The sequence below is a fragment of the Diabrotica undecimpunctata genome, chromosome 6 (assembly GCF_040954645.1).
Source record: "Diabrotica undecimpunctata isolate CICGRU chromosome 6, icDiaUnde3, whole genome shotgun sequence".
In the NCBI taxonomy this organism is placed as follows: domain Eukaryota; kingdom Metazoa; phylum Arthropoda; class Insecta; order Coleoptera; family Chrysomelidae; genus Diabrotica; species Diabrotica undecimpunctata.
Genome location: NC_092808.1, coordinates 136,066,217 through 136,085,234, shown reverse-complemented (window position 1 = coordinate 136,085,234; position 19,018 = coordinate 136,066,217). Strand labels below are relative to the sequence as shown.

The 19,018-nt window shown below is 32.2% G+C and overlaps 1 protein-coding gene across 1 annotated transcript; it reads left to right on the top strand.

Moving 5' to 3' along the window:
• The first annotated feature begins 4,040 nt into the window (after positions 1 to 4,040).
• On the top strand, positions 4,041 to 16,274 carry LOC140443958 (uncharacterized). The gene is made up of 4 exons (XM_072535493.1): positions 4,041 to 4,159; positions 4,526 to 4,968; positions 5,738 to 6,565; positions 10,961 to 16,274. The coding sequence occupies exons 2-4, from the start codon at positions 4,535 to 4,537 to the stop codon at positions 13,293 to 13,295; spliced, it is 3,597 nt and encodes a 1,198-aa protein (XP_072391594.1). The 5' UTR covers positions 4,041 to 4,159; positions 4,526 to 4,534; the 3' UTR covers positions 13,296 to 16,274.
• The last annotated feature ends 2,744 nt before the right edge of the window (positions 16,275 to 19,018 follow it).

Sequence of the window (19,018 nt, the reverse complement as noted above, 5' to 3'; positions counted from 1 at the left end):
CCTAATTTTTAAATAAAGTTGAAATAATGTTAATGTCTAATTTACTATACGTATAGGTATCGATATATTTTTTTTATTATAATAAAATTACATTCATTGTATATAAAGCTATAGTAATGAAAACTAAAGTATTCAAAATGAAAAAGTCATGGAATCGAATAAAATACCTACAGAAATTTTAAAACTACTAAAAAAGAATGGCATCGATATTGTAACAAAGATGTGGGTGTGTGGCACTCTAAATGCACACCAATGTAGCAAGAGTGGATAAGATAGAGATGACCATATATGGAAAAAAATACTAATACTCTCTGGCGATTTGTGTACACAAAAAAACCTAACATGGGAGAGATTAAAGGGGGGTTATGACCTCATCCCCTGCCGGACGACAGTTACTAATTAATATATAATTTAAACGGTATTATTTTTTTAAGAAAAAGGAGAATTGCTGATTATTAGATGATATCTTCTTCTTTGAGTACCGTGCCCAAGTATTAGGCGTGGGTAGTTTCCATGACGATTTTCCGTTGAGTATCAACTGCATTATTCTGTATCTGCTTCCTCTCATTATATGCCCCAGATATTCGAGTTTTTTCTTTTTTATCATCTTTATTAAGTCGCCTTCACCTTGACCTACTCTGTTCAAGATTTCTCTGTTTTGAATTGTGTTGAACCCATGATATTCTGAGCATTTTACGATATAACCACATCTCGAATGCTTCTAATTTGTTTATCATGTTAACCTTCTTAATCCAGGTTTCACATCCATACAGTAATACAGGATACACATAACATTTTAGAAACTTAATTCTCAGCTGTAAGTTCAGCTGAGAATTGCTCAGAATATATCTAAGTTTCATAAATGCTCCTCTTGCAATTTCTACACGAGTTTTAATTTCTTCATCCGAATTTAGTGTTTATCCAACATCCTAGGTTTTTAAAATGGTTAACTTTTGTTATCGGTTCATTATTGACAATTAGTTGTATAGCGCCGAGGTTTTTACTAACCATAAGTAACTTTGTCTTTGTTGTATTTATGCTTAGTTCGTTATTAGATCATTCTCTAGTGACTCGATCTATAAGGAACTGAAGATCTTCGATACTTTCGGCCATGATCGCGGTGTCATCTGCATATCTGATGTTAATAGTTTCTCCCTCGATTCGAACTCCACATTGCCCTTCCAAGGCTTCGTTAAAAATTATTTCTGAGTAAACGTTAAACAAAGTTAGGGACAACACACAACCCTGTCTAATACCTCTTTGAATACAAATTTTGTCTGTTTCTTTGACGTCTATCAGAATAGAAGCTTCTTGATTCCAATATAGATGTTGTAAAAGTCTCGGATCTTTATCATCTATTCCAATCATTTCTAGATATTCGAACAGCCTACCACGTTGAACCCTATCAAACGCCTTCTCAAAATCATTAAAACAGACGTAAATTGGTTTCTATACTTCCCATGATCGTTGAAGTAGTATTAGCATTGAGAACAAAGCATCCCTTGTTCCCATTCCTTCTCTGAAACCGAATTGTTTATTTCCCATTGTGTCTTCACATTTCTGCTTGATTCTATTAAGAATTATCCCAAGAAGTAGCCCGAGGGAGTGACTCATGAGACTAATTAGGCTAAAGTCTTTACATGATGATGTATTAGGTTTTTTTGGAAGTGGGATAAATGTAGACTCCAACCATATTCGTGGCAGTGTTCCAGTTTCGTATATGTGGTTATAAATGTTTGTTAGTTCTAAGACATTGTCGTCGTCTAGAAGTTTGAGCCAGTCTGATGGTATTTGGTCAGGGCCTGGAGATTTCCCATTTTTGCTTTGTTTTATGGCTTTCTCTACTTCTGCTTTTAAAATATTAGGACCAGTATTCGTATACTTTGTAGTGTTAAGTGGTGGCCTCGTATCCAGGAAGAGCTCTTTTATGTAGTTTGTCCATTCTTCCTTTTTTTCGTTTAAGTCGAGAATAATTTTACCTTTGGAGTTTCTCATAAAGTGAGGAGTTCTTTTTCTCTGAGTGTAGGTAAGTTTTTTGTGTATACTAAACTCGTCATGTTTTCTTTGTAGTTCTTCCATCTCACGACATCTCTGTTCCATCCAGGCCTCTTTTGCTCGCTTAACCTCGTATTATGATTAGTTGCTGCATCTGCACTTGCTAATGTTTTTGCAGATGTAATACTGTTTCTAAACCTTCTGTTAATGATAATGTAGTCGATTTAATTTCTGACTAGGTTGATCAGCTGGAGATTTCCAGGTATATAGTCGTCTTTTAGGTTGTTGAAACAAAGTATTTATTATAATGCAATTATCTTCTTGGCAGAACTGTATTAGTCTCTGCTCTCTTTCGTTCCTTTCTCCAAGTCCATACTTTCATTAGATGATATAGATAAGATTAAAAAAATAGAAATACAAATAACAATTTTAAACCTTGAAAAGGAAGTAATAGATATTGTTTTAAAGCTATTTTCTTGTGGCATCTTAAAGCAATTACTATTTTTATTAGGAATAAGCCATAAGTTTATTGACGTTTCAATTTCTACTTCGGAAATCGTTTTCAAACGTCAATAAACTTGTTTTAAACTTAAATTCTGGCTTATTCCCAATAAAAATAATAATTAAAGTAATAGATGTTAATTAATTTAAAAGTACAAATAATTAGTTACAAAAATTGAGGTACTCCTGTCGGTTTCCTGGTGTCTGGTGGTGTGGCGAACAGGAAAACTGCAGACATCCGGTTGGATCCAGGTGGAAAACTCAAGATTGTTCTTTCAACGCATACAAAAACGAAAGGAAAGAAAACCAATTCTTTTTGGTTCCGACCCTTCTTAGGGGAGATCGACGGCTCAGTGGTGCTTAACAAAAATGTAACATAGAAACTTGCATAGAAAAATAATAAAAAATTTAATTCGTAAATAAAAGAAAAATTTTTAGATCCGTAATAGGTAAATAGAAGTAAAATCAGTTGTAAAAAAACTTATGTTTGTTGCTATAGATCTGGGGTACATACCAAACAGGATAAGGATGGCTTTGCCCAAATCGGAAATGAAAAAGCTAAGCCTCTGAAATCGATAAGTCTGATATGATTCATACTTTAGAAAAAAGCTGGATAGAAACGTTAGGGATGGTGTATTGGTTGAAAGACCGATACATAAGGAATAGTATGAGTATAGATTAGGACTCTACGGAAACTGCACTGTACCATATCGTACAGAAGATGGAGTAGATACGTTCTGGAATACCAAGAGGAAATGCTAGGTGAATTTCTCGATAGAGAGGAAGTATTTCAAAAACATCTACAAAGCAATGATAAAGGCGATAAGTCTAAAAGTAATTATAATTAAAAAAAAGTAAAATATAAAAGTAATACTTATAAATAATAAGTAAAAGAGCAGTCTTAACCGCACTCTTGTGGAATCTGGTCATGAATCGGTGATAACTGGACTTATAGCAACAACAGACATTAATATACAAAAAGAAAGTAAGGCCTATTTTAAAAAATAAAAAATAATTCTGCATAAATAGTTATATTTATATAAATATGTTACGAAGACCTCGTTTAGGCTTTCGCTTCTTCACGTAATGGCTGCTCTTTAACGGAGAACCATTTCTCGGGGTTTTAACCATGATATTTTTCTTCCAATTCCTCGCTTTCCGAAGACGTTGCCTTGAAGGATTATTTTTTAGTAATCTATAAAGTAGATTAGCAATTATAGTCCTACTTCGTTCTCTACAACCAAGTGCATCAACGAACATTTAACGCTAATGTGTAGACAAAACAACATTAAAGCGATGTAAAAATGCTCCTAGATATACACTTCTTTACCTGTAGAATTGATATTACCTACTGAAATATATTTCTATAAATTCTTTAATATATCTTTAAATTTTTATCTTGTAGTTATATCCAAATGTTTTCTGTTTTTGTTTTAATTATAAAAAGAAGAATATGGCATATTTTGTTTATGTTTACTGTTGACTGTACAACTCATCGAGATGGTACAACTGTACTATGACATAATTTGTCATTTGTCGAATGCCAGATCTGATGTCAGAGTCAGATACCCCTTGAATGTTTTTTTACCGGCGATTTAGTTTATATCTAATTTGTTATTAAATTTTTGAACTAAATTTTTGTAGAAGTGGATCCCAATTTAAGGTAAGTTGGTTCATCGTAAGCATTTTTACTAAATATTTTCAAAAAAATTTGTTGAACAAAAGTTCATATAAAAGTTGAAAATGTTTAGGCATAAATATAAAGTCATTCAGCAAAATTTATAATGACTACACTACAAACAAGCTGTGAAAACAAGGATTTCGCAGTCAAACTTAGTTATGATTTTTTACATGGCTCATTCCATGCTCAGTCACAGATTATTGCTTGCTTTTTCATTAAAATATAGGGACACACAAGTACTGATTTTATTTTACAAGTATTTTTGAAGATGGCCTATTACATGGAATCAAATAAGCATTTGAAATATTTCGTGTTTTGGCAGTTTTTATTAACACTTTTATTTTTTAGGAAAACCTAATGGGTGATCAGGTGGACTTTGCAACAAGATTTCATAATCTTGATGGGGATTTAAAAGGGGAAAGATCAAAAAGTCTTTTTAAGTTATTAAAAACAACAATTTTTGAAAATGAAGCACAATTAGAAAATGTCTTAAAAAGTCTAAAACCTAAATCTTACCAAGAAAACTTGTTTTATATTGACACTTTAATTTATTATAAAAGATCCAATGACCTTATTGAAATTCTCAAAGGAGGAAATGATGTTTACATAAGTAAAATTTTGAAGCAAGTTTGGTTTTTCCAGAATATATTTGATGATATAGAAGCTGAAACATTTGTAACAGAATTCTTGCCACATTTATCATATGCTGTTAAAAAGAAGTTTCTAAAAAGGGTTTCAAATCATTGGAATGAACAAAAGATAGATTCACTCTTTGAAGCTCTTCAAAAGAAGTAAGTAAAACAACTCAAGCCTCTTAATGTAGTTATTTCACCATTTGTGTTTTCTGTGAAATCATATAATTATGTCCATTCTAGTCAGTTGTCATTCTCTCATTGTGCCCTTATTCCATATATTGCATGCCATTTTACCTTCATTATTTTAACATCTTGGATTCCTTATCATTGTATGATTGCTATATTTGTTTTTTTGGTATATCTTATGGTCTTCTTCTTGTTCTGCTTTTTGTTCTGTGGATGTAGCTCAGCAGATACAGTGGTAACATATTGGCAATGTTTTCTGAATATTTTTCCTTGTACCACTAGATGTAAAAAGTTGTACTTTTCATTATTGATAGACACAGTATCTTATTATCAATGCCCCAATATGTGATAATATTACACTAGCATAATAATATCCACTATTTCTATTTATTATCAGAATATTGGGGAATATATACTAGACTAGATTAACTTTGAACCTCCATCTCCCAATGTAACTATGATGTAGTCATTCTTGTAGACACTTAGCTAAATTAAAATTGCTCATATAATAAGTTCTCAAATTCTAACTACCACATTTTCAGATTGGATAGTAAATTAAGAAATAGCACTAAGAACTTTTAATTTTATTACGAAACCATTTTAAAGCTAAACAAATCAAATCTGACATTAATAATATTGAACATCTGTTCAAGTAGAATATGAACTTTTATCATTTATTTTGGGTGTAATAATTGCCCTATTATAAGATGCATTTGACTTAAAATCATAATGTTTTCAGGTATGGTTTACCACTAGCAGTGATGATCTTACACAAATGTAGTCCTACTAAAATCAAAACTGTAATAATTGTAGAATATGATTTAAAGTTAAATTCGAATCAAGTACTTAATATATACAATAAAAGTGAAGAGCTGTTTATGTTTTATTTGAAGCACTATTTCAATAGCAATAAAGGAAAATATAATGACGAAAAAGTTCTAAAGCACATAGCCACAAAGAACCCGAAACTTCTGTTGAAACTTCAAAGAGAGGAAAACATTTTGATATATGGAATTGGCAAAAGAACTTCTAAAAACATTTTTAATGTGGCTAATGATGACATAATAAAAGATACCGATTATTACCTAAGATTTTTAAAAAACTCCATAGTGATTCGGAAATTAGGTAAAAATTTTGAAACTTTATTTAAAAATCTGTTTCCTAATACGCTCAATAGTGTAAGTATATACTGTAGGAGCTGCATGTTATTAACCTATTATCCTAAAAACAGAAGGTGGAATTTATTTAATCAAACTTTTATCGAAAAATTCAATGGCCGAGATTTAAAAGATCTCTTGCTGAATTTTAATTCAATGATGAAGCTAAATCCACCCAAAGAAATTATTGAGCTATGGGCTGAAGTTAATTACAAAGAACAAAAGGGAGATTACAATAACTTTCTTAAATATTACCCACCATCAAAAGCAATACCGATCCTTAAAGAAAAAGTTAATGTCACTTCTGATATAAACGGTAGACTGTCTTTGGTGCGCCTAATGATAGAAGCATGTAGCAACAGTAAAGATTTGGATTCGCTGGTGGAAGTTTTGAAATATGTCTGTTTCAGGTAAGATATATTATTTAGTTACTTAATACTTTGGAATTCGCAAATAATAACAAATTTGTTGTTTAACACTTTTGCGGTAAAATCAGTAATGCGATCTGCATGCTCTCGCCTCTATGAGTATCTAGTGGTGACTGGGACAAACATAATTGAAATATACCTATCGAGTGTATTAACAGGTCAACTCTTTTTCTTCTTCTATCTTCTTATTAGGCAGTTCTTCCTGATTCTGTTTCCTTGGATTATGCCTTTATATTGGTACTACATTTTTTCTGTCGCTGGTCTACACTTCTTCCCGACGGCGATTTGTCTTTTGCTATGTTGACTACCCTATCATCTGTCATTCTGCTTATATGATTGTTCCATTCTCGCTTCCTATTTAGTATTCAGTTATCTATTTTTTTCACCTTGCATGCTGTTCCAATTTCGTCACGTCTTTTTCGATCGCTCGGTGTCTTTCTCGTGATTCTTATTAGTATTCGAATTTCTGTTGTCTTTAGTATACTTTTTGTTTTGGATGTATCAAATCTCGTTTCAAGTAAATAATACATTTTTTGTTTATAGAAAAAGTAAGAAACAAATGTTCGAAATGTTGGAAAAAATTTATTACCTTTGTACAATTTGTGGAACAAAACTTATCTTATGAAAAAAACACACAAAAATGCGTGTATGGGTGACAGAACTAATTTAGGTCTCAACTACAGTAGTGTGAAATGATGTAAAACATTTTTTGGAACATAAAGCTGCTGACAATAACTACATAGAATGTTAGTTCGTTTTTCTTTTTTTTTTTGTTGAGCAAAATCTGCATCGTATATAATTTTTTTGGACATCTGGTGAAAGTGATTCTACATTTTCTCACCCTAATTTCGCCTGAAACATCAAAGTTTCCCGTTCTTTTTTTATTTTTAAATATCACAGGTCGAGATTTCTTTATTGTAAAGTCATCATGTGAATGAAGAAATACCTCTTCGTTACCAATTTTGGTTAGTCTATTTTTAAATTTCTTTCTCTTCATTTGAAATCCATGCAAAATCATTACGCCATTTCCTAATATAACATCCTCTTCGATGTCAGCAACTGTGTCAGTATGAACGAACTTTTCTATCACAATTCCTAATTGTGTCTGAATTTCTCCATGAATGTTGGTATTTTCACCAGCGGCAGTCCGCAGTCGCAACCTCATTGATAAAGGTTTGTTAAGGTTGTTTATAATAATTGTTGGGTGTATAATGGTCCTAATCGCACAAGTATCCAGCAACAATGTTTAGTTTTTACCATTTATTTCATCATTTATGTATACACTATCTTCACGACATTGTAAAGAAGCTATTAGTATTAGATGGCATTTGAAAAAGTTTCGGATTGAAGTTGCCCCCCTAACGCCAATCCGTTCTTGATTTGTGGCGTACCTAGGATAATTCGTACATGTGCCATTTTACTACAACTACATCAGCTTATGATCTTCGTTTTTTTGGATGCAGTGCCTTTCATCAGATTAACAAGCTGGTTGAGTTTGTCTTCAGCCGCCAATCAGTGACTTGTGTCAAAAACCGAAGAACCCAAAAAGAAAAGGCTGTCAACCTGACTATTGCTCTTCAAGTAGATGCCTTCGATGTGCTGCATATCATAGCCGTAGAGGAGACAGATGATTTTGGATTAGGAAAAGACTAAACATGTCTACCAGTCACAGTTCAAAAATCGAAGACAAAAGCGAGATGAGGCCCTTCAAGAATATGAGGTATATGTTGCCAGGTTATGCCAGGTTGCCAGGTGCAATATGCTTATCTAACAGCTACTGAAGACATGTTAAAAAAGTTGTCTGTTCGAACATTTATTGGTGGTCTTCGTGATCATGAAATGTAGAAAACACTGTGATTAGATTAGATGTATACTACGGCTATGGTAAGAAGCACATCCAAGGCATCTCCTCGAAGAGCAATAATCAGGTTGACAGCCTTTTCTTTTTCGTACCATCCATTCGCTCTTGCATCTGCTTCGAACTGTTTCATGTAGTTATTTCATAACGATTTTCTGTAGAAAGTTAGAACTTAAATAAGAACAGAACCTTCATTCCCTTCAAAGTCGGCCGTGGTTCCAAATTACATTTTGTCTCTTCGTCTTTTGTCTCTACTGTAATTGATCGAATTCCTCTGTCAGCTGTGCACGTTTTCTTTATCTTCTTTTTAATGTCTTTCAGTTTCTGTTCAAAAGAGGATCAATTTCTTTTATCTTTCCTTTAAAAGACGTAATATCGGTAACAACTTTGGTTTCATCAAGAGAAGAGATCTCAGAAGTGACTTAGGAGATTTTCAAATACATGTTAGCAGAAACTTCGTTTTCTTCAATGAAGAAATATCGTTAGAAACTTTATTTTCTAACGAAACAATGTCCGTAGAAACTTTGGACGTACCAGAAGAAACTTTATTTTCTAACGATGTAATCGAAGAAATCACAGCAGCATTCTGTGGTTCGTAAACACATACATTTCCGGATCAAGATCCTCTTCTTCCAGAGTGTTTTTCAGCCGTTGGACTAATTCAGCCTTTTTCTCAACAGAATTTAGTTCTCTAGCTTCCAGTTTCCGTCGTAAATCGGTGACTTTAAATCGCCATTTAACAACTCTTGTAGCCATTTTTCACAGAATTTGTTTAAATATGCCTAATTGTGACACCGATGTAATGTTTATTTTAATGTATTTACAGTGTTTCAACACTAACACTAAAACACAATTAGTTTATAATATTTAATTATTTAAAATCCACAAGGAAAATAATTCCTGCAGCTGGCTGTATACCACGTATAACAAAAGAGGTTAGTCTTTGTATGTGGGTATATTTTATTTTATAAAAACCCTTAAAAGGGCAACATTAAAGCACGAACGTTTTCGGAACAACTGTTCCATCATCAGGTTAAAATACCTAAAATAAGTATAAACCATCTAATTACAGCAAACGTGGTTTAAAATTTTGACAAAGGTTAAAAATCAAAATGGTTATACTTACAGGTTACCATGCCTGAGCCACCAAAATATTTGGGTAAAAACCCTTTAAAATGTAATGTGTTACCAAAGATTGTACATGATGTTAATATTATTGTTATTAATATATTAATATTATGTTAATCATATAATATTATTATCATCATGTACAATCTTTGGTAACACATTACATTTTAAAGGGTTTTTACCCAAATATTTTGGTGGCTCAGGCATGGTAACCTGTAAGTATAACCATTTTGTTTTTTAACCTTTGTCAAAATTTTAAACCACGTTTGCTGTAATTAAATGGTTTATACTTATTTTAGGTATTTTAACCTGATGATGGAACAGTTGTTCCGAAAACGTTCGTGCTTTCAATGTTGCCCTTTTAAGGGTTTTTATAAAATAAAATATACCCACATACAAAGACTAACCTCTTTTATTTAATTATTTAACCGTAGAAATTTATCGCTCTTATATATAGTTGTCTTGCTTTTTGTGAGCCCTGTGGAGTGTTTTCGGCGTCGCTAGAACCTGTAGCTCGAATGATCAGAACGCTTTGGAATTATCTCGACAGCGATAGCTTCTTCGAACGTTCGATCAGTGGCGTAGCAAGGGTTTGGCGTAACACTAGAGTGCAAATAGGTTTCATCGGTGAAAAAGATTATCCTTAACAATCCAATTGGTCAGTATCTTTTAATTCTACGTAAATAATCAAGTCGCAATTTTTGCACATCGTGCTTTTCCATTAAAATGCGACGATTGGTTCTTGTTTTTTCCAGCGAAAACCTAAATTACATATTTCTTTTCTTAACTTAATACTTCTCAAATAATCACATTGTTCAGTAATTTTTTCTTTCTATTCTCTGTTATGTAAAAATTAATAATAGTCCGACTAAGTAAAGTCTCATCAAATGTATCCATTTTGTTTTGGTGGAGACGAAAACACTTTTTCCAGCATCAACTGCAAGACTTTTACCAGCAATTATTTTTATAGTTGAGAGACTCTAACCTTAAAAGTAGATTAGGTTAAAAATAATAGTTAAGCAGTGGTACTGCGACATAAACACCTGCCATTGCAGCAGTACGTTTCTGCACTTCGTTAAATTCATAAATAATTGTTCATCTTCTGCTTCATTTTTTGTAAATTTTAAAACCTAAACTACTTCTTGCACTTACCGATTTAGAATTTGTCGTTTTCGTACATTTTACTTATTTATATCACAACGTTGCAACACTGTAGAAGAGTAACCTTCAAGCTGTCCCCACTGTTCTGAATTTTTCCACAGCGTACGCAGAACGGCAGAACTCGTGTCTTTTCACCATATTGGTCTAGTGTATTTTATTGAATACAAATCATTGTACATCTGGCAGTTTCAGCTTATTTTTATTATTAACAACAAAATTATGTTTTTTAGACATAGAAACGAAGAGACGACTTTTCGCAAACAAGTGTTGGGTTCAGTAAGAAATAATTTCAATTTAGAAGATTTAAATGAAAACCACTGGAAATATATCGACGAGCAAATCCATATTTTAAGAATTCAGAAGAAATTGTACCTTAAGGAAAATGGAGATTTTATTGAAAAACATTTGGAATACTTAGTTAAGAATGGTAAAGATTACAAATCGTTGCTTATTGACTATTTTAAAGACATGGTTATAGAAGGCCATAGTATACATTACAGTTATAAGGATTTATCGCTAAGGAAACGACTTTATATAGAAATGATTGAACTCTTAGATGATGTTATTAAGAGTGTACAGGGTAATACGGATAATAAACATTTTAAACTAGATTTTCTCCAAACAATTTTAAAGTTTTGTCAGGAAAATCCCGAATACTGTATTAAGATTGCAGATTTTCCTGTATTTGTGCAGTTAATACATGAAAGTTTTAGTAAAAATTCTAATTTCGATAATCAAATAATAGTAAATGTTATTTTATATAATGTAAAATTCCCTCAATATGCTGTAGAGTACAATAGAGATATCTTTCAATTAATGCGAGAAGCGATAGAGGAAAATAAATCTTTGGGTCCGTTTGGTACACTCTTTAGTAAAATACTTTTTACTAAAGACCGAGATGATTTCGCAAACAAATTGTTAAAGTTTTATTGTGAAAATTTCTTTGAGAGATTTCCGGATTCTTCTATTATCGGCTGGTTTTTAAAAAATGAACCGAAAGTTTTATTGCCTTATATTGCAATAGTAGCACTAAATACCAAGTGCGTAGACCGTTATAAAATGTATAAACTAATTAAACATTATTCGCATTTAGGATTTGATAAAGCAGTGAGCGATTATCTGATAGCTCGATTGGATAGTGGTAACATCGATATATCAAGATTAATATTAATTAAAATATCTATCCTACTTTCTACTGATGATTTTATAACTTTTGTTTCTGAAAGATATTTACCCAAAAAGGACAAACTTGATCTAATGGATGATGAGATGCGTAAAATATATCAAACTCAGTGTGACGTAGCGAAACTACTTGGCTACGTTAATGAACCTTACAAAATGCTTCCCACAATAATGAAATTTTGCAGAGGAGACTATTTACAATCGGTTTTACCATCATTGCAGAAAAGTTTCTATAGATCTCCAGAGAGAATACTTTACTCGTACGTAGAAGCTTTGTCCAAACAAGCAGTCTCTGCGAGGAAACACGCCATATTCTTTAGCTGTGAAGTTCTGGATAAACAACACGCCTTGCATGTATTAACAAATACAAAAGAAAGCAATGTTTCGAGTTTAAAATATCTATTTTCAGCAACTTTAAAGTATTTTTTAAAGAATCCGTCTGAAGAGCTACTGGATAAAGTTATCGAGAGCATGAATAATATTGATGTTAACGATAAAGAAACTTTGGATAGTTTGAAGGACGTTACTATACCTGTCAAATATAGAGCACAATATATCGAAAAATGTTGGAAGTACTTTGAAGGATTGAAATCGAAAGATGTTAAAATAACTGATTATTTGAATTCATTTCTAAATCACATGTCTGCAGATATATTGTCAATACTGTCTGTGTCATTCACAACCCATATTATCAATCGTTACTTCCCCGTTGTAGACGAACGTCTTGATGATATCGATGATTTTGTGGTACGTGTGTTACGAACTCGTATACCGGAAAGAAACAGGAACTTCCAAATTGTGTTTGATATGTTGTCTAAATTTTTAAATACCATGAGAATTTCATTTTTTAAATCTTTCATCGATAGTATTAACAATGAACCCGACCAACAATTCCTAGCTATGTTCGCCGAAAATTGGTATAAAAACTTCAGTTTGATCGACAGTTTCGATGAGCATATAATTCTGAACTTGATCTCATTTAAATTGGAAAATTCTTCTGTCGACGATTTAGCCACCAAAACAGTAAATTACTTAGAACAACTAATCGCGGAATTCGGATATCATTGCTTTGACCGTTTCAACGACAAGTTTAAAAGTGCCTTTAATTACCTCTACGTGGTGGAAGAATATTCGTTATATTTGGCTATTTTGAAATATAAGGCAACTCCAACTACCTGTTCTTTGGTACTAAACAATGTAATCGATATGAGTGATGATGACGATGAAAAACTTAGAAATATATTCAATGAAATTATTAACATTATTAAAAATGTTGAAACACCAATTGTTCGAGTTAATTTAAAATCGTTTCTTGATGACAACCAAGTGAATCAGTTTGTAGCCAAAAAGCGCAAGGGTGCAAAACGGTTCCGTCGTTGTTAAGTTTTCCAATATTAAAATTCATTTTATTGCATTTTTATCTTATTTAAACTAATTTGCAGTATTAACCTACTAAGCTATATTTTTGTGCAACTTCTTTTGGTAAGTTTCGTGTTTTTTTATTATTCTGTCACTAAACATCAATATTAGTTTACTCTGAGCACTACTATAAGTGCTCAGAGTTTTTGTTGTTTTCCAGAATTGTATCTGACCTCATCTCAATATTCCGTTTTTTAATTTCGACTTAAATCTCGAAATACCGGATCTGAGGCTATTAAATGACTTCTGTATAATGTGATAATCTACTGTGGCACCTTCAGGCAGATTCTCTCAAAATCTGTCAAAATTTGTGATTTAGTTCTTCCATGACACTCTTTTACTATTTTTTATACTGCATATAAGGTAATAGTTATAATTTATAAATATACGAGCCCCTTCCCATATTAGTTGTTCCAACGTTAGATTGATAAGAAAATTAAATTTTAGAGAACAAAAATAAAAGTGCAGCGTAAATTTTAGAAGGTTTAATGCATCAAACAACATTTTTGAATTTCCTAATTATACAAAATATTTTATAACGTAAACTATTTAACGTTATAATGAAAACTATTGATTAAACAGAATAATAATAAATTTAAAAACACGCTGGAATATGAAATAACAAAAAAAAATGAAAAAGTTTACCACTGAGTTACATCCACTTTATTTTTAATGACATCCACAATTCTTCGAGGCATAGTTTTTACCAAGGTTTGACAAAATTCTAATGTAAATGAATACCATATTTCTTGCAATTTTTTCTTCAATTCGTTGACGGACCTAGCTGGATGTTTTCTTAAAGCTTTTTTCATTTCGCGCCACAAAGTCCCAATCGGGGGCAAGTCGGGACTGTTAGAAACCCATTACAGAAGTGGTATGCCATGGTCTTCAATCCATTTTAAACTCTTTTTCTTTTGAGGTATTACAACCTGCGCCGTGCTGTTGGAAGACAAAATCTTCCGCTGGTGTTAAACGGTGTTCCATAATCGGTAAAAGAGATTCTTCTAAAATATTCAAATATTTGTCCGTGTTTACAATCCCATCGATAAAATGTAACTTTCACAAACCTTTAGACGACATGCTGCCCCAGATCGTGACAGATGCAAGAAATTTGACTTTTCTCTTCATACAGTCGGGATGGAAAGCTTCATTTTTCCTGCGAATGACGCGACTCCTACTGTCTTCAACACACACTTCAAATCTGGAGTCATCACTCCATTGTATTGAATCCTATTGCGACAGAGTCCAATCTTTATGCTCTTTTAACCATCTTGGGCTATTTTTCTTTTGTTGTAATGTTAAAAGTGGCTTTTCCTTAGCCTAAAATATAATGAAATTTATTAAAATTTCGTACTAATTTTTTCGACTATAAAACTTACTTTGTAAGTACCAAATCCTAATTTGTGGGCCTCTCGGTGACATGTTGATCTAGAAACGTGTCTTCCAATAACGTCACTCCATAAAACGCTTAACTTCATATAATTTGCTCATCGATTTTTCACTATATTGCGTCTTAATGCCCTTCGATCTGCTTCGGTTATTTTACTTTTTCGTACATTTTTAGGTTTTGTGACCGAACCTGTAGGTTTGTATCATCTGACTTATTATTATTATTATACTATAGCGTGACAATTGCAACATATTCGCGATTTCCGAATTGGAGTATCCAGAATTAAAAAATCTAATGATTGAACAAATTTTCTCATCGATAACTTTACCTCGACCCATTGTACAATCCACAAAGGGCAAAGAGCTTTACAATACTACAAAATACATTTGACATTAACTGAGAATATTTTTGTTTTGATTTTATTTTTCCATAGCTACCTCTGGATTTAATGTAATAATGAAAAAATCAACGTATGTTGACATAAGTGAATGCGTAGCCAGGGTTTAGTGAATTTTTTTTATTGTTGAAAATAAATAAAAAACCATGAGGGCAATGTTTTTAATAAATATTAATAAAAATGCCATATTAATTAATGTGGAAATTTATAAAAACATGCAGGGTATAATTTGTTTATGGTAATCGATTTAAACTGCAAATTCCATAGGTGGACCAACTTATATGGGAAGGGACATATATATGTGTGTATATAATGATTTCATCCAGCGGTATTCAAATGTCGTTATCTCGTCTCTATAATATTCCTTTGGAAGTAGTGCAAAGTATTCATCTATGTTCGCAGAATCTAAATCTAAGGAATAGGCAGATACTCCGGCACTTCATAATGGATATCTTTCAATGTTTTAATTACCAAGACATTTGTTTAGTCATGTTAATTGTTCTGATGAAAAAACTTCTTTAAGGCCAGTCTACTCTCCACAGTGATTGTGTCCAGTTTCATTAGAAATTGTGAGTTATATTCTGCAGTTATGGTTTTCACGTTTTCAAGATATTCTATCTGCAAAGCCCTTTGTCTTTCTCGTTGATGGCACTGTCCTCGACTTGTTTGAAGTCTTCAAACTACTTCTATTCAAACTACTACTTCATTCAGTACTTTAACTGTTGGTGAGTTTAGAAGGGAATCCATGTTTCATTAATTGTAACGAATCGATGCCAAAATTACTACTGTTTTTCTTAAAACGCGTCAAGCACTTTTCGAAAAGTGTCTGGCGAATGCGTTTTTGATCCGCGGTGAGTACACGCAACTCCCATCTTCTATAAATTTTTTAATTTTCAATTATAGGTGCAGGATGTGACCACCACGTTTTTTTGATATTCTTTAAAGCACTAATAAATTCACAAATATTTATCCGAATAATTATACAGGGTGAGTCATGAGGAACTTTACATACTTCTACCATATGTAGAGTCTCTCAGGGAGCATATCATGTGGCCACTAAAAAATGTCAACTCCTCTTCTTTATTAATTAACAGGGTGATTGTTGTAATTGTGTAAATTGATTTCATTTTACTGTAGTGTTTATACGGCTCATTTGATTTTTTTAATTTTTGCATGATACAGTACACTACTATCAAGCATTCGATTGGTATTAGCTAAACTAAAAAATTCCAGGACTGGCTTTGGAAAAATTAATTTATAGATTCGTATTAAATATTACACCCTGTATATATTTTTTTTAAAATGCAATAAGTGATTTTTAAACTACATAAATAGCCAATGAAAACGACATATGCGACAATGTGGTCGCACTTTTATTAAATTTTTAGTGAACGATCAAATCTTACCAAAAATAGAACAACCATAATGAAGTATCAAATTATAAGGTAATTAATTTAAACAAATGTTATAAATTTCAAAAATTTTAATTGAAATGATAAACTGAGTCACTGCACAACAAAAAAAAAGTAACTACTAACAATAACGAAGAACAATTAAAAAAAAAACTAAAAATATGTACATAGTTATGATAAACCCATAAATTAGAACTGGAAAAGATACAATAATGGTAACAAAACAAAAATAATTCAAAATAGATTTTCGAAATGGAACCCTGCAGCCTGTACACATTTTTGTTGCCGAATTGTTAATTGACGTATTGAATTACGGATAGTCTGGGGATCGTTTCTAATAGTATTACAACAATGTATAATTCTATCAATTAATTGTTGTCGGTTATTAATATTCACTGCGTAAACTAGTTGCTTCAATCGTCCCCAAATATCGTAATCAACGGGATTGAAATCAGGGGATCTTGAAGGCCACGAAATAGGACCTGCACGTCCTATCCACCTGTTGCCATAAACATTATTGAGATGTTGTCTCACTGCCAGTAAAAAGTGTGGGGGTGCCCCATCATGCTGAAAATACATCCCTCGGATAGCAACGTTCGCGTTGGCAAGCAAATTCGGCAAAATATTTTGTAGAAAGTTCAAATAGACCTGCCCTGTTAAAGGACCATCAAAAAAGTGAGGCCCTACTAATTGGTTATTTATGACACCAATCTACACGTTAACCGAAAACCTTAACTGAGAACGACGTTCTCGAATAGCATGGGGATTTTCTTCTGCCCACACATGTGAATTTCGTGAATTATTTATCCCGTCTCTGGTAAATTGGGCTTCATCTGTAAATAGTGTCCTGTATAGCGTTGGTCGATTATTGTTAATCCATCTACAAAATTCCAACCTATCGATCTCATCTCCAGCATGTAGTCGCTGAACCATTTGAATGTGATATGGGTATAGATTATTTTTTAGTAAGACTCTACTTACTTTTGATTGAGTAACATTGAGTTCTCGACTTACTTGTCTAGTGCTTATTGTAGGATTCATAGTAACGGCGTCCATAATGTCATCTTCCTGCGCTTCATCTACATGTCGCTCTATTGTTCCTCTAGGAAAAGTGCCATTTTCTCGCAAATAATTAAAAACTGACCCAAATGTTGGATGACTAGCAGCCCTACCATTCCCATTACAGAATCCATAAACAAATATTATGTCTGCATATTCTCTGGTCGAAAACTGATGTGGCATTTTGAACGAAAGTAACAAAAGCTCTACCAAAACTAACACAATGTACTTAACGTAGATATGACAGAAGAAATATGTATTCTTGTACACATAAATAACAATTGATAATGACAATAATGACAATGGGTATAAAATATCAAGAAACGTCAAACGGTCAACGCCAACCTTCATTTTAAACTTTTTTAGATTTATTTTTATTTAGTACAGTTGATGCAATGTATTATTATTTGACATAAAATTTTAATCATTTACAATCAACAAAAACTAACACATACAAGATGTTTGACTTTTTAATCAATTTAATTTATTATTTATCGAAAATAATGCCCCAATACGATCTATGAGTAAAAATTTAAAATTGAAAAATAATTGATTCTATCGTAGAGATAATACAAAGTGACAGTAAAGATGTTAATTTTCTACGTATTAGATTATGTTGTAGGAACTCATTTTAATTAAAATGTTTGAAATTTATAACATTTGTTTAAATTAATAACTTATAATTTGATACTTCATTATGGTTGTTCTATTTTTGGTAAGATTTGATCGTTCACTAAAAATTTAATAAAAGTGCGACAACATTGTCGCATATGTCGTTTTCATTGGCTATTTATGTAGTTTGAAAATCACTTATTGCATTTAAAAAAAAAATTATACAGGGTGTAGTATTTAATACGAATCCCTAAATTAATTTTTCCAAAGCCAGTCCTGGAATTTTTTAGTTTAGCTAATACCAGTCGAATGCTTGACAGTAGTGTACTGTATCATGTAAAAATTAAAAAAATCAAATGAGCCGTATAAACACTACAGTAAAATGAAATAAATGGTCAATTACACAAATCACCCTGTTAATTAATAAAGAAGAGGAGTTGACATTTTTTAGTGGCCACGTGATATGCTCCCTGAGTGACTCTACATATGGTAGAAGTATGTAAAGTTCCTCATGACTCACCCTGTATATATTCTCTTAAAACCACATCATCCACTTCGTCGATGTTTTCCGATATGGTTGTCATCTTTTGATATCACCGCGTGGCATCTATGTCATCACAGCTATATTTAAATTCGTCTGTTCATTTTTTTACATTATTAAATTGAAGACGAATACTCTACAACCACATTTATAGACCGCAAAGGAATTTCAGTCGATATCAAATTCTCTTTACGAATAATTTTATCATTGCACAATACTAGATTGTTTGCGAGTTTTGATCAAGAACTGATCAGATCGCCTTCATTCATCGTTTGA

Coding starts and splice junctions, on each gene's coding strand:
- LOC140443958 (XM_072535493.1), top strand. CDS start 4,535: ATGGGTGATCAGGTGGACTTTGCAACAAGATTTCATAATCTTGATGGG. Junction 4,969..5,737: donor TTTGAAGCTCTTCAAAAGAA/GTAAGTAAAACA, acceptor TAATGTTTTCAG/GTATGGTTTACCACTAGCAG. Junction 6,566..10,960: donor TTGAAATATGTCTGTTTCAG/GTAAGATATATT, acceptor TATGTTTTTTAG/ACATAGAAACGAAGAGACGA.